Genomic DNA, 16,256 nt, shown 5'->3' with positions numbered 1-16,256 from the left:
ATATCATAAATAGCCAAAACGGTCTGGCAGTACTGGTAACGTTCTGTGGTCAGCTGTCAGCATAATTATCAACTGGCAGCTCTATATCAACAACACTATTGCCAACACTGCTAGATTTTTGCAGCCCAATTGACGTGTCACATTTGTAATTGAATGGTTTGTTAATTAAATTGTGAATAATATTGGAAACAATACATTAAACAGTTCGGGCATTTTCTCTTCTTCAAATTTCCATTATAGAAAAGAAGTATATTGCTTTAATTGGGCAAAGTAGACGAAAAGCCGAAGACTAGGACACGACACCTGAGGAACAGAGATAGCGATAGAGAAACATAGTACATTTTATTCGAAGACAATAATTGCCAACATGTTGACCAATTTCGAGTCCAAGTCGGCTCGAGTAAAGGGTTTGTCGTTCCACCCGAAACGGCCATGGATCTTAACCAGCTTACATAGTGGCGTCATCCAATTGTGGGACTATCGTATGCATACACTGCTAGAAAAGTTCGATGAACACGATGGGCCGGTTCGGGGCGTAGCATTTCATCAGCAGATGCCGCTATTTGTATCTGGCGGCGATGACTATAAAATCAAGGTTTGGAATTACAAGCAGCGTCGTTGTATCTTCACCCTACTGGCACATTTGGATTATGTCCGGACTGTAGCGTTCCATCACGAGTATCCATGGATACTGAGCGCCTCCGATGATCAGACAATACGAATTTGGAATTGGCAGTCACGCAACTGCATCTGTGTGCTGACTGGACATAATCATTATGTGATGTGTGCCCAGTTTCATCCTACAGAGGATCAGATTGTCTCGGCATCATTGGATCAGACAGTACGAGTTTGGGACATTTCCGGATTGCGCAAAAAGAATGTGGCTCCAGGTCCTGGCGGCTTGGATGATCATTTGAAGGGTCATCCAGGAGCTACTGATCTCTTTGGGCAGGCGGACGCTGTTGTCAAACATGTTCTCGAGGGCCATGATCGTGGTGTAAACTGGGCCAGTTTCCATCCCACTTTACCCCTGATTGTGTCGGGTGCCGATGATCGCCTGGTTAAACTGTGGCGGATGAATGAATACAAGGCATGGGAGGTTGATACCTGCCGCGGCCACTACAACAATGTGTCTAGTGTGCTATTCCATCCCCGTCAAGATCTGATTATTTCCAATGGCGAGGATCGTAGTATTCGCGTCTGGGATATGACCAAACGTCAGTGTCTATTCACATTCCGTCGAGATAATGAGCGTTTCTGGATTCTGACAGCCCATCCTACTCTCAACCTGTTCGCTGCTGGTCATGATGGAGGTGGGCAATCAATTGCAGAACAAGCTTCTGGAAAATTTTTCATATAATTTGTTTGCATTTCAGGAATGGTTGTCTTTAAATTGGAACGAGAGCGCCCCGCGTATGCCGTCCATGGCAACATGCTGTACTATGTTAAGGATCGATTCCTTCGCAAATTAGATTTTACCACAACCAAGGACACGGTTGTGATGCAGCTGCGTCCAGGCAAGTCACCGGTCTACAGCATGTCCTACAATCCAGCTCTAAACGCCGTTTTAATATGCACACGTACTAACAATCTGGAGAACAGCACCTACGATCTCTGCCAGATACCCAAGGATACCGATAGTCAAACTGAATCGGACAGTAAGCGTAGCTCTGGCATTACGGCAATCTGGGTTGCCCGTAATCGTTTTGCTGTGCTTGACCGCAATCAGCAGCTGGTTATCAAGAACTTTAAAAACGAGGTGACCAAGAAGATACCAACCTTCTGTGAGGAAATCTTCTATGCAGGCACCGGCATGCTACTCATTCGCGATCCTGAGTTTGTTACCCTCTACGAAGTGCAGCGCCTGGTCTCGGTGGGCAGCATCAAATTGGCCAAATGCCGCTATGTGGTCTGGTCGCCAGATATGTCGCTGGTTGCGCTGCTCTGCAAGCATTCGGTGACGATTTGTGACCGCCGCCTGCAGTATCTGTGTACGGTTCAAGAAAATTGCCGGGTCAAGTCGGGAGCATGGGATGAGTCGGGCGTATTTATCTATACAACAAGCAACCACATTAAATATGCCATTACCAATGGTGATCACGGCATCATTCGCACCTTGGATTTGCCCATTTACTTAACACGAGTTAAGGGAACTCAGGTGTTCTGTTTGGATCGCGAGTGCCGCACCCGCGTGTTGCATATCGACCCCACGGAATACAAGTTCAAGTTAGCCCTGATTCAACGTAAATATGATGAGGTTCTTCACATGGTGCGTAATGCGCGTTTGGTTGGCCAAAGTATTATTGCCTATCTGCAGCAGAAGGGTTATCCAGAGGTGGCATTGCATTTCGTTAAAGACGAAAAAACGCGATTCGGATTGGCGCTGGAGTGCGGCAACATTGAGATTGCCCTGGAAGCTGCCAAAGCCCTGGATGACAAGAATTGCTGGGACCGTCTGGGACAGGCTGGCTTGTTGCAGGGCAATCACCAGGTGGTCGAAATGTGCTACCAGCGCACCAAGAACTTTGACAAGCTAAGCTTTCTCTATCTAATTACTGGCAATCTAGAAAAGCTTAAGAAGATGAACAAGATTGCCGAGATCCGAAAGGATGTGTCGGCCCAATATCAGGGAGCCCTGTTGCTTGGCGATGTCCGCGAGCGTGTTAACATTCTCAAGAACTGTGGACAACTCTCCTTGGCCTATCTGACGGCAGCCACTCACGGTCTAGAGGAGCTAACCGAGTCGCTAGGCACAGCCATTACCGACCAGGGGCATAGCTTGCCCGAAGTAAACGACAATGCGCAATTGCTTCAGCCGCCAGTGCCCATTCAACAGCTGGAAACGAACTGGCCACTGCTGTCTGTATCCAAGGGCTTCTTCGAAGGCGCCATGGTCACCCGCGCAGGCACCAGTGCCACAGCCCGTCAAGCCCTCAATATAAATGCCGATGCCGCTGTATTGGATGAGCACAATGGAGGCGGCGATGGCTGGGGAGCCGACGCTGATTTGGGTTTGGATGAAGACGGCGATGACGAAATGCATGACGCTCTCAGCACCGACGATCCACAGGGCGGTGGTGGTGAAGATGGCGCCGGCTGGGATGTGGGCGACGACGACTTAGTGGTGCCAGAAGAGTTGGCATCCAAGATAAAAGCCTCTGCTCTGGACAGTAATTACTATGCAGCGCCAAACAAGGGATTGTCGCCGGCACAGCAATGGGCCAACAATTCACCTTTGGTTTTGGATCACATCAAGGCTGGCTCTTTTGAAAGCGCCTTCCGGTTGCTCAACGACCAGTTGGGCGTGGTCAATTTTAAGCCATTCAAGACCCTCTTCCTGCATAGCTACGCCTGCTCGCGCACTAGCTACACAGCCAATCCGAATCTGGAATCACTTTCCGGCTACCCGCTACGTAACTTTGGGGAGACCAATGTAAAGCTTCAGCGCCCGGCACTGGGTATTAAACTTAATGATCTGGTGGCCCGTCTGCAGGCTGGCTATCAGTTGACCACATCTGGCAAATTCACTGAGGCCATTGAAAAGTTCCATTCCATATTGATCAGTATACCGCTTTTAGTGGTGGAAACCAAGCTGGATACCGCCGAGGCTCAACAGCTGCTCAAGATCTGTTCAGAATATATTGTGGGTCTTAAAATGGAAACCGACCGAAAGGGCATGCCCAAATCTACCCTGGAGGAGCAGAAGCGCATCTGCGAAATGGCCGCCTATTTCACCCATTGTAAACTGCAGCCTGTTCACCAAATTCTTACCCTGCGCACTGCCCTCAATATGTTCTTCAAACTGAAGAACTACAAGACGGCTGCATCATTTGCCCGTCGTCTGCTGGAGCTGGCCCCTAGACCGGACGTAGCGCAACAAGTGCGTAAAATTCTACAAGCGTGCGAAGTGAATCCCATAGATGAGCACCAGCTGCAGTACGAAGAGTTCAACCCATTCAATATCTGTGGCATTAGTTGGAAGCCGATTTATCGTGGCAAGCCCGAGGTGACGTGTCCCTTCTGTGGATCCTCATATGAGCCACAGTACAAGGGCCGTCTATGCACGGTATGTGAGGTAAGCCAGATCGGTAAGGATTGCATCGGTTTGCGTATTTCCAATCTGCAATTCCGCTAAGCGGACAAACGCTCTTGATATTGACTTGCGTTCTACTGTCCCCTCTTCTCCCGCCAAGCGACGAGTCCCCTTATATACGCAAATTTAACTTTTAGCCTTTAGAATTACGCCTCTAAGCATATGGCATACACATTATTATATCTATAAACGTTAATAAACTTTATACAACATCTACATTAATCTCATCCCGACTCGGAAATTTTATACTGAACGGCGGTTGATTTGATTCGCTCAAACTCTTCCAAAACTATTTATAGTTATTAAGTTATAAAATTCGACAAGACTCATTCTAAATCTGTGGTTCTTAATGACTAAGCCCTTGCGGGAGAATTCGCAATTTGTCATAATAAAAATGCCAGAACGATTACACGTAAATATTTATTAGTTATTTATAGTATAATATTTGTCAATTATGTTTGACATTAACTGTAAGATTTTGGGATTAATACCATAAAAGCATACATTAGGTAAAAGCTACAGAATATTCCTACGGACTAAGAGCATACAGAAGTACAAGTAAATACATATATATTCGAGAGCATATCATAATCTTAGCATAGTTGCACGTAATCAGATCCAATCCCGGTTTGTGGACTGTTCAACGGCGAAAGACTGGAGCATTTTCAGTTTTCCATAAAATATTGAGTATTATTTGCAAATTGAGTCTCTTGCTGCGGCGACTGGGACGGCACAGTTGCCGTCCAAAGGTCTAACTAACGTCGCCACATACTGGCTCCTACACCAATTCCGCCAGAAGCGACACCCCGTCGTACCGCCTCCATCTCATCCTGGCGATTGTCGCGATAGGCTCGCTTGGTATCCTCAAATTCGCGAAGCCGCTGATTATAACGATCGATCTGGTCGCGAAGAATGGCATCCTCGTGCATGGCGCGACGCTCGTCGTACTCTAGACATCCCACGCCGTCCAACCTTTCCAGATCCAGCCAGCCACGAAAACGCACACATACACCGTTCATAATAAAGTACGATTTGATATGCACCTTGCCATGTTCCTTTTCAAAATCGCACTCCTTGTCGTGCAGGTAGGGATTCTGATTTGCATTGAACACCAACTGAAGATTGGTGCCCGATGCCACAAAGCTTGTCTCTGTGTGGCCCTCGCGGCAGCCGTTAAGGAATCTCACTTGTCGCTCTTCAATGGATCGCTCCCGATATCCCGTATAACGAATTTCACTCTCCCTCGACAAACGGCGAAACAGCTCATCGCTCTCGAACTTGGACTTCTGGTCGGGCACCACACGGGGCATCTTGAAAATGAATCGGGGCTTGGGCTGCTCGTAGAGTCCAATTGTGTCGTAGGGAATCATATTTGCCAGAGCTGCAGCTTCGTTCATCATCTTGACAGCGTAATGGTGGTGGTTCTCCACAAAATTGGACGTCGACGTTTCTTCGGGCTGTTTAATTGCTGGGCTCAATGGCTTAACTTTCACTAATGCGTGTTCTCGATTCTTTTTTTGCTTTGATCATTTGCTACAACTAATATTTAAAATTTAATTCAACTCTTAATTTTTTTGTTTTTTTTTCTGTGCTACAAATATTGCGGTTTTGTTATACCTAACTCATCCTAATTTGCGTGCCTCAGCTCATTTCGAGTTTATCGATAAAATGTTGTATGGTGTTGGGTAACGGTCGAAGGATAACAGGGGTTGATGACCCGGATTTTTTGAATCGAAGATTGCGATTAAGATTAAAGCGAGGGCTAATGTCAATGTCGAGTTGGTCTTGTTGTGTAGTGCAAAATGTATAACATCGGCAATGACACACAATTCATAACAATTCTTTCGTGAAATTTGGTCTAAAGATTTCTTAATCATAACGGGACAACAGACAAGAAGAAGGCGAAGAAGCAAATACGGAAAATTGTAAGACGTGAAGAAATTGTAACTAATAGAAGGTTCAAACATTCATATATCGAGCACTATTTGCATTAATAACGTATGCGCCACTTTCCGCAGCTTTTTTTTAAAAGCAATATGTTTAAAATTTGCGTTTTGGCGCATACGTTATTGCCGCAAATAGGGCTCGATATATTCTTTAAATATCTGTGAACTTTGCGACCTCCTTAAAATTTAAATCAAACCTAGCATTAATATGAATTTGCACGTTATGCGGATTTTTGCTTTCAGTAGGATTGTTGAAAAAACAAATAAAGAATAGAACTTGATGAGTCTTAATTTAAGTTGCCATAGGAATTGTTTTCGTGTTTCGTTTTTTTTTTTTTGTACCGTCTGAAATATGTATATAGTTAGGCAGGGTTTGTTACGAATCTGCTGAATGTGTCGCCAGATATTTTGAATATTGTGTTGTTGCCCGCGCGAGAGACCACTACCCGATAACAGTTATGGGCTGCCACCTTGATTTATCGACGCGACAGTTGTACTTTCTTAAAAATGAGCTACCTTCTCTTAAAATTGAGTCGCGTTGCTTTGGGCTTTTATTTACCTTTTATTTACAATTATTGGTACAAGTAATGAGCGAGGCACCATCTCCAGGACATGCTGAGGATTTGGCCAAGCGACCACAATTTGGCACCCGGCTGCTTCAGGAGATAGACGATGTTTATAAGCATAATGCTTGGTAAATATGCAACATCCACTTGTGCATGCACGTGGATGAATTCGATTTGGCGGCGTTGCTGGGCCAGCGGCAACAAAACTTATGAACACACCCGCAAGCGAAAGAAGCCAGGTGGTGGTGGTGATCGCATATTGACCAATGTAGGCGATGTGTTCAAGTTTAATGCCTGGTACTTGATTTCGTGCTTAAGTTATACAACACAGTGATATCTAAAATCCACTATACAGGGACCACGTGGAATGGGATGCCGAGCAGGAGGAAGCAGCCCAAAAGGCAGTAGCCCAGAATTCGGGTACCAAGATGAGCGAAGAACAAAAGGAGCGTTTTCAAACGGGGGCTGCCCAATTCTGGGATTCATTCTATGGCATACACGATAACCGCTTTTTTAAGGATCGACACTGGCTGTTCACAGAATTCCCAGAGCTTGCGCCGATTAACACACAACAAGCTAAACCGGTCCATGTGGAGCAACAAGAACAACCGCGCAGCATTTTTGAATTGGGATGTGGTGTGGGCAACACCATAATGCCACTTCTACAGTACTGTACGGAGAGTAAACTGAAAGTGTACGGCTGTGATTTCTCCAGCAGGGCCATTGAGATATTGCAACGTCAACAGCAATACATTGAGGATAAACGTTGCGAGGTGTTTGTTATGGATGCTACGCTGGAACATTGGAAAGTGCCGTTCGAGGAGGATTCACAGGACATTATTGTCATGATTTTTGTACTATCGGCCATTGAGCCCCATAAGATGCAGCGGGTAATAGACAATTGCTATCGATACCTTAAGCCAGGAGGACTGCTATTGTTCCGGGATTATGGCCGCTATGATTTAGCACAATTGCGCTTTAAAAATGGCAAATGCTTGGAGGACAATTTCTATGTCAGAGGTGATGGCACCATGGTATATTTTTTCACCGAACAGGAGCTGAGAGAAATGCTAACAAAGGCGGGTTTGCAAGAGGAACAGCTCATTGTGGACCGACGACTGCAAGTTAATCGGGGACGTTGCCTAAAAATGTATCGTGTGTGGATACAAACAAAATTCCGTAAACCCCTGTAGATAGTTTGTCTTGCTTGACATGCAATAAACATATGTCTTTTCATATTTGTACTCGCTGTTTTGTTTAGTTATCAAAGATTAAAAGCTTCTCGTCGGTTTTAGCATCGACTCGTTGATGTCCTCTTTGTCGCAAGCTTTTTCTCCAAATACACATAACAGTTAGAAAAGCTGAAGTTTTCGCAGTTGGCTAAAAAACGTCGTAAGTGAAAAATTTTTCTTTAGCTGCGAAAAAGTATTTATTTAATTTATTTATATATTTATTTTAACAATACAAAAAGGAAAAACAATATTCTAATTAACTGTATAATTAGTTTAATTAATCCGTTGAAATTGCAAGTGTCTAAGCATTTTTTAGCGCGTTGACAATTGTTTAAACTAAAATATATATGAAGGCATTTAGCTAATACTGTGCAATGTGAATTTTTTCATTGATTTTTCTTTGCCCATGTCAAGCAATTGAACATTGTGGAATTTGCAAATTCATTAAATACATACTTTTCAGGTTTGTTGGTAATAAATAAGGCAAGGATTTTGTTGCACCTGAGTGTATGCAACAGAATATTGCATTAGCTGAATTGAGCCAATCAAGAGAGAGAGAGAGAGAAAAATGTAGGCCTTGTTAATAACATTAAACACAACATTTGCTGATATACTTAAAAATTGAAACTATTTTTAATACTTCTGCCCATCCCCCCCTGTTGCCCTTCTGCTTTCTGTTCATAGAGATTCAACACACAACAGAGCCAGAAAATTCCTATATTGAGTGCTGTGTGCGGTGGTGCAAAAAGGCTGTCGTGGCAAGTGTAACTCCCACATACTCACATACATAGAAACATATACAAATATATATATATATATATATTGGCGATTCCTCTGCAACCGCTAAAACCGGAATTCAAGAGGAGTGAAAATTCATTGACGATTGAGGGAGAAGGAAAAAGCTCAGGCAGACGCAATAGCGCACGGCAGAACAGATCGAAATAGAGAGAAAGACGAGGACCCACTGAGAGATTGTGAGACAGAAAGAGAGACAGAGAGATAGAGAGAGAGCGTAACAAAAACAACGAATTTAAGTTCTGCTGCACCCAATCCACCACTACCAACAGCTAGAAACACACCGTTACTACTACCCCCTTGCGCCATCGACAAGTAGCAGCAGTATAGCACGCGCTCAAGCGAAAGACGTTTTGCTGGCCACCAAGTGCATACCAATCTAGATCTACGGAAACTACGGGCCACATTCACCGTAATCACAATCACTCAGCAGGAACACAGCGAGACGACCGGGTCGAAATTTGTTAACACACAACAGCAGCCACAAAGGCGTCACTACCAACAACAACAACCACAACCAGAAAGAAATGTAAGTGATGGACATCACAACACATTATTGATTTCTCTTCTTTTCTTTTCTTTTGCCTTTCTGCCTTTTGGGTTTTTTTATTTTCATTTGCATTCGTATGACAAACAAAATAAGGACATTTTCCTTGCCTTTTTTTCCACATATGTACACACACACACACACACACACGCACATACAAACATACAACAAACACTTACCAAAACACACAATCTTTTCTTGGGGCAGTTTCAGTTCTATTATTACCTCTATGAATCATTCATGTTTTTATTTGGCTAAACCGCATCACATGGCACGGCAAAATGCTGCGTTCTCACATCGTAAAATCAATAATTTTAAATACATACTTGCCAGAAAAGGGTTCCGATGATTCAAATGAAATGCAAACCATTAAATATATGTACATATGTACCTATACGTACACACACACACACACACAAACATAATAACATATAATATTTTTAAAACGTTGTATGTTTGATGAATATACAAGTCTCAAACCCCCTGGCCTGGCCCCTTTTTAACCATGGTCAAAAGTTGTACCCAATGTAAATTCTCTAGAGGCTCCACTTGACCTGACAATTTGAATGCATCATCCTCTATATATAGTGCTCACCCACATATGTACATACACGTATCCATGTAGGTACATATTTCTACATTATCAAAAAAAGAAGAAAATTATACATATTAGTATTTGGAATAGCATTGTGAGAGTTCCTTCAGAACGATTTCAAAGTGTTTAATGACAAAATTTACTTCAAGTGAACAAAAACCAATTTAACGGCCTACAGAGACAATGGGCAAGAAAGACAAAAACAAGGAACAGTAAGTGGATACTGATGCTGATCTCTAATGCCGTAGTCTGGCTAGTAATCTCTTGACACACTCCGTTTGCAAATGTTTTCAACTTACCCACACACAAAAAGAAATAAACACCAGCCAATAAATAGTTTAGTTTTGTGTAATCCGAGACCCTCCTGTATTTAATTTGAGCCCCCTGTTGGAAGTTGATTAGTATTGAGCTGAATGTTATTTTCATGCATCCCAGTTTATGCATGTGACTAATGATTAATTGTTGTTGTTGTTGTTGCACCACAGGGCGGATGCTGCACCAGCTGGTGATGTACCACCAAACGCTGGCCCACCAGCCGGCGAGGGTGGTGATGGTGAAATTGTTGGCGGACCACATAATCCGCAGCAAATTGCAGCACAGAAGCGTCTGCAACAGACGCAGGCACAAGTGGATGAGGTAAGTTAGATTAATATCGTCTCTTCAACTATCCATCTATCTTATCAATCTATCTATCTGTATAGGTCGTCGACATTATGCGCACCAATGTGGAGAAGGTCTTAGAGCGCGATAGCAAGCTCTCCGAATTGGATGATCGTGCCGATGCTTTGCAACAGGGTGCCTCTCAGTTTGAACAGCAGGCGGGCAAGCTAAAACGAAAATTCTGGTTGCAGAATTTGAAGGTCTGAAACTTAAACGATGAACATTTATCCTCGTATCCTCTATATCTATATCTCCTTCTCTCTTTCTCTCTCTATTTGTCAATCTTCATTTCAGATGATGATCATAATGGGTGTAATTGGTCTCGTTATCGTGGGCATTATTGCAAGTAAGTTTTTTCGTACCAAAATCCCTAGATATAGAGGCTCTCTTCTACTACTTTTACTATATTTAACTCATAACACGATGAATAAACTTCAACACAGACGACCAAAACGTAGAGAATACCAACAACAAAAACAACGAGATAATCCACTCACTCTCACTCTCTATATATTTTACTCATTCACAGAGCTCTCTTAGTTCTTCCTTTTTCAAAGTTTCTTGGTTAGATTTTCTTTTCCCCTCCCCCCCTTTGGGTTATGATTTGAAACTTTTAGCACTGATTTTATTAGACTAAATTGTATTTGATTTCCAATTAAATATCTGCACATACCATAAACCATATAACTAAATTCTGTTTTTGTTTTTAATTCCATCACTCTGTTTGTTTATTTATTTTTTTTCTCTAGGTAACTTTATGTAGATTGCTAATATCAATAATAATATCAATAAGAATTCTACTTAGTAACTTAGTTACAAAACATGCAATGCAACAATGCATCATCAACCCAACAAAAATCTAAAAAAAAAAAAAAACCAAAACAAAAAATATATCAAAATCAAAAAAAACAAAAAAAGGAATCATATTGAAATTCGACAAAAAAATATCAATCTCATTAACTGAGTGTAGTAGAGAGTAACTCACAGTCCAACTGTTAAACGTTGATGATGATGATCGTTCGCTTATCCAAAAACCAATTCGAATTTTAAATTAATAATAATAAACAACAAACCAAAAAAAAAAAAGGCAAAACTGAAAAAGAAATCCAACGAAACGAACGCTCAATCGCATCCAAAATGCATTTAACTGTTAGCCCCATCTCATGAGCTTCAACCAAGCAAGCAACCAATCAATCAATCAATCAACCAAAAAAATACAATTAAATTACATATATATTGTACAATTTAATATGCAAAGTTCAACATCATCATCATGTGGCACCAGGTTCGGTATTGATTTGATTTTGCAGTCAACTGAAAGTCATGTCGTTCGTTTGTTGTTTTCTTTAATATACTACTACTACTACTACATACCACGTTGAGTCTTATATTCTATGTACCTACATATATTCGTACTTTATTCGTATATATACATATATATGTATTTCATAACTGTGTTAATTGTGTGTGTAAAACTAAGTATATATACATATATATATATATACCTCCATATGTATATTGTATGTATGTTTGCCCCATTGTCCATTGCAAACAAAACCGAACCATTAGTACAAGTCCGGCCATACTTCTACAGTACAAATGTATCTATACAAATAGTGCAAATAGTTAACAATATATAGTAAAGTTGTTATCCCGTATAATTCGTAGGACATTAAGTTTAGTTTAGTTTGTGGTTTCTTTCCCTTCTTCTTCTTTTTGTTTTCACTTTTTTGACTAGTTTCCATTCAATTTGTTTAGCATTTAGTTCTAACGTTTCGTACAATCGTTTCATCTAAAAAAAAAATACATACTCAATCTCATATAGACACACTCTGAACTTAAGCATTTAACCAAAATACTCAATTGCCAAGATATTCGAAAACTTGTTTCACTCTGGCCCCACCTCCCTCCTGAAAAAAAGCAATTACATAAAGTATTAACCTTAGTTCTCTGTAGTTTCTATTAACTATTCTTTGTTCTCTCTTTTTGTATTCAACTTGATATATAATTTTGTGATAAAAAAAAAAAAAACAAATACATATACTGAAAATTGTTTTCTCTTACTTTTACTCCATTTGACACTAAACCCATATTTTTATGACAATTACAGAAAAAGACGAAGAATAAATCAGAAACAACAACATATACATCTATGTTATTTTTATTTTTTTTATTTTTATTTGTTATAAACTAAACAACAATAACAACAGCAACAACAACAACAAATGATACAGTTTTTCCCCCTTCAATGCAAATATTTGTTTATAAAATTAAGACTTTTTTGAGGTAAAAATGCAAGAGAGATCATCTCTTCAATTAGTCATGTGTAATGAAATAAGTACATACTAAAACTACTGCTAGGTGCACTGATTAAAACATTGATCTTAAGATCTTTTCAGATTCTTTGTCTCATTTTTTGGTTTAATTATCATATTGACAATAACAACATTATCATATATACATACATTCTACATACATACATAATACATGCATATGTACATGGAATTCTCATGATTCGCTATAATTTTCATATATAAACAATATCGTTAAACATACATAGACAAAGAAAAAAAAAAAAAAGAAACCAAAGCCAAACCCCCCACCCCCCCAAAAAAAAAAAACAAAAAAACATTATTGCATTTCATCAAATTTCTCGTAGAACCTTATATGTCGGATGATGCTCCGCCGCCTTCTCAGGTGGTTCCGACAGCGCACGCATCTGCAAATGAAATAGCTCCACAACAACAACAACAACCACAACAACAACAACTACAACAACCACAACAACTACAACAAGCACACCATACACAAAAATCTGAACCAACACTCGAGAAACCATTGGCTGAGAAATTGACCGACCACATCAACTAATTCAACCAAATCAATCAACCAAATCAAATTAATCAATCAACCAATCAACTAACCAACCAACAACAACAGATATATTAGAACTATATTATCAGTATCCAAAACAAAAAAAAAAAAAAAAAAAACCAAAGAAACAACAACATTTTTACACTAAATTTCGAACATTCGACAGTATACGACATAAAAAATTCCAAAAAATATTCAACACGGTAACCAAGTTGCAATCAAATTTAAACATTTATCATTAAATATTTACACGTGCGCTTTCTCTATACTCTACTCTACTTTGCTTGGCATTTTGTGACGAACTATATATGTATATAAATTAAAAAGTTTTGTTTTTTATATTAATTGTTTTGCTTTTTAAGTTTTAGCTGCATGTGGTAAGACGTTTTTTAGTTTTAGTTTTTAGTTGTCAATGGTCGTACATAAACGTTTAAGTGTGTGAGAGAGAGAGAGGATGTGTGCGTGTGTGTGTGTGTGTGTGTGAGCGTGTATATCTGTATATAAATTATGCATCTAACTATATATGTTTTACTTTTATGCTTCTATAATTTATTTTCAATGTTGTCAATATAAAATTCGGTACTTACTTAAATTCGAAATATTTGGTTTATGATGCACCAAAAAGTTACGATAAAACAACAGCAAATACTTACTTACTCACCTACTTAACTACTTACTACTTAACCAGTGTTAACTGAATTCTGGACTCTCTTTTTGCTATAGACAAACATTTTTGGGGTTTGAGTGATGGGGGACAGTTTACGAGGATGATTTTGTTTGACAGTTTTTTTTTTTTAATCTTCCGTTTTATGTAAATAAAAATACGACCCATCCTCATATATATGTATGTATGCATATGCTATATACATATGTATGTTATGTATATGTCTATCATCATTACTGAGCTTAAACCATTTAAATATATATATTTGTATATCGATGTAATTGATCAATACGATCGGTGAACCAATGAACTATTCTATGCTATAACCAATTATGCTAACAATTCCAAAAAAACAAAACAAACCCTTTCAATCGATTCCCACATACAGATAAACTAGGACTCATAGGCGGTGAACAGCAGCAGCCACAGTATCCGAATTATCCGCCATATATGCCACCACAACAGCCGCCGCCACAGCAGCAGCCCGTTTCAGCCGGAGGACAATCGTCGCTGGTCGCAGATGATGGAGCAGGAGCAGGCGCAGGATCAGCAAAGCATGGCGGGGCATAAGAAACTATTGGATATTGGTAATTATCTCTAAAGCCAATCGATGTAGATGACAACAAAGAACAACAAAACAACTCAGTTAAAATAGGAAAATCCTAGAGAAATGCAGAGAAACAAAACAGAAAAAAAACCCCAAAATATTAATCTATGAGCAGCAGCAGTAAATGGTGGGCAAAAGGTTTTTAAGTAAACAACAACAAAATTATGTCATTAAAATGAATACTATTTATAATATACGAAAATGAAACTCTTCAAGACGCTCCGGGCAAATAAATGTTGTTGCTAATTTGTTTATGGTTACATTATTTCATGCATTAAATGGTATATAACATACATACATATATATATATATAATATATATATATTTATATGTATTTATATATAAAAAGAAATATAGGTAAAAACCAAAAAAAAAAACTACTTATACATACGTATAAATATATATATATATATATATATATATATTGTACCAACTTCTGTGCTGTGCTGGCAACAAGGAGCGCCAGCCTCGAGCCAGGACAACAACGCTTCCTCATGTTTGCAGCTCTTTGAACTCAGTTTCCTTAGCAAAAACAAAAAAGAAAACAAAAAAAACAAAAATAATATTAACAAAAAATAAAAACCCCTAAAAACGGATTAGATAACAAAAATTTCGGAGCAGCAACAATATATGTTTGTATTTAACTTTTTCGAGAGAGCGTTGCATAGTAATCCAAAACCAAAAAAGAAAATTTTCAGCTTTTGTTCCTAAGTAAAAGTTATATATACATAAATATATTTCAATTGTATAATCGAGCAAATCCAAAATAAAAAAAAAAAAACCTAAAAATATAAAAAACAAAAACATTTTTGACGGGCAATTTGTTGATCACCCAAAAAGAGACAAAAAACAAAACCAACTAACAACAGCAACAAGCAGACATAAATTAGAAATATGTAAAAAAAAAAGAAATATTAAAACTGTGTGTGTGCAACAATGAAATATTCAAATGTAGCGAAAACCAAACAAACAATTAAATAAAAAGCTAACATATGAATCTAGTAAAAATATACACAAGAAAAACAAATAAACAACAAAAAAAAAAAACATTATATGACTTTTTTTGCATTTGCATTTTGTTCATTTTGAAAATATTATTGTTGTTGTGTTACAAAAAAACAAAAAAAAATTAAACAAAAAAAATAAAAGAAAAAACGAAAACAACCAACAAAAAGAAGGAAAAGCAAGCAGCAAAAAAAAAACAAACAAACAAACAAAAACAAAAAGTTCAACGATTAAACTAAGCGCTTGACATCATGAATTTGTTGATTATTATGAAAAGAAACGATTTTAAGTTATTACAAAATGAAAAAATAAAATACGCAACCACAAGTTGAAATATATATATATATATATATATATATATATATTTTACTGTTATTACATAAACAATATATATGACTGTATATGTAGGACAGTGACACTTCTCAAACCAACTCCACTCCCCTCCAGTTCCTCCCCCAAAACATATACATTATAAAGCATTCCATTTGAAAACTATTGAATGTCTATCGTAATATTGTGACTATAGAGAAATCAAATACTTTCGAATCATTTAGCACATATTGTACTTAACTTGTTCAACAATTACAGATCAATATACATATACACACACACAGACAGAGACACACCCCAACCTACACACCCACACCCACACCCACACACATATATACATAC

At 39.0% G+C, this 16,256-nt stretch overlaps 4 protein-coding genes across 7 annotated transcripts; 3 read left to right on the top strand and 1 right to left on the bottom strand.

Annotated features, from left to right (window-relative positions):
• Positions 1-80: 80 nt before the first annotated feature.
• LOC6646420 (coatomer subunit alpha) lies at positions 81-4,315 on the top strand. Its single transcript, XM_002069125.4, has 3 exons — positions 81-156; positions 241-1,313; positions 1,377-4,315. The coding sequence occupies exons 2-3, from the start codon at positions 368-370 to the stop codon at positions 4,133-4,135; spliced, it is 3,705 nt and encodes a 1,234-aa protein (XP_002069161.1). The 5' UTR covers positions 81-156; positions 241-367; the 3' UTR covers positions 4,136-4,315.
• Positions 4,316-4,499: 184 nt separating this feature from the next.
• On the bottom strand, positions 4,500-5,714 carry LOC6646419 (protein big brother). Its single transcript, XM_002069124.4, has one exon. The coding sequence runs from the start codon at positions 5,491-5,493 to the stop codon at positions 4,849-4,851; it is 645 nt and encodes a 214-aa protein (XP_002069160.1). The 5' UTR covers positions 5,494-5,714; the 3' UTR covers positions 4,500-4,848.
• Positions 5,715-6,407: 693 nt separating this feature from the next.
• On the top strand, positions 6,408-7,843 carry LOC6646455 (methyltransferase-like protein). 2 transcript variants are annotated; one of them, XM_002069123.4, is made up of 2 exons: positions 6,408-6,733; positions 6,961-7,843. In XM_002069123.4, the coding sequence occupies exons 1-2, from the start codon at positions 6,498-6,500 to the stop codon at positions 7,796-7,798; spliced, it is 1,074 nt and encodes a 357-aa protein (XP_002069159.3). In that variant the 5' UTR covers positions 6,408-6,497; the 3' UTR covers positions 7,799-7,843. The 2 variants fall into 2 exon arrangements, with proteins under 2 accessions (XP_002069159.3, XP_023033846.1); XM_023178078.2 differs by lacking the exon at positions 6,408-6,733 and adding an exon at positions 6,740-6,902.
• Positions 7,844-7,902: 59 nt separating this feature from the next.
• Positions 7,903-14,813, top strand: LOC6646454 (vesicle-associated membrane protein 2). Of its 3 annotated transcripts, none has more exons than XM_015177570.3 (6): positions 7,903-7,997; positions 8,522-9,161; positions 10,260-10,410; positions 10,476-10,634; positions 10,729-10,780; positions 14,361-14,813. In XM_015177570.3, coding segments are annotated over exons 2-6 (546 nt in total). In that variant the 5' UTR covers positions 7,903-7,997; positions 8,522-9,159; the 3' UTR covers positions 14,543-14,813. The 3 variants fall into 3 exon arrangements, with proteins under 3 accessions (XP_015033056.1, XP_023033847.1, XP_023033848.1); XM_023178079.2 differs by lacking the exon at positions 14,361-14,813 and adding an exon at positions 13,094-13,511; XM_023178080.2 differs by lacking the exon at positions 14,361-14,813 and adding an exon at positions 12,545-12,576.
• Positions 14,814-16,256: the final 1,443 nt, after the last annotated feature.

Source organism: Drosophila willistoni, assembly GCF_018902025.1.
Source record: "Drosophila willistoni isolate 14030-0811.24 chromosome XR unlocalized genomic scaffold, UCI_dwil_1.1 Seg143, whole genome shotgun sequence".
NCBI classification, from domain to species: Eukaryota; Metazoa; Arthropoda; class Insecta; order Diptera; family Drosophilidae; genus Drosophila; species Drosophila willistoni.
Note: the sequence above shows the minus strand (reverse complement) of the source record. Positions and strands in the feature narration are given on the sequence as shown.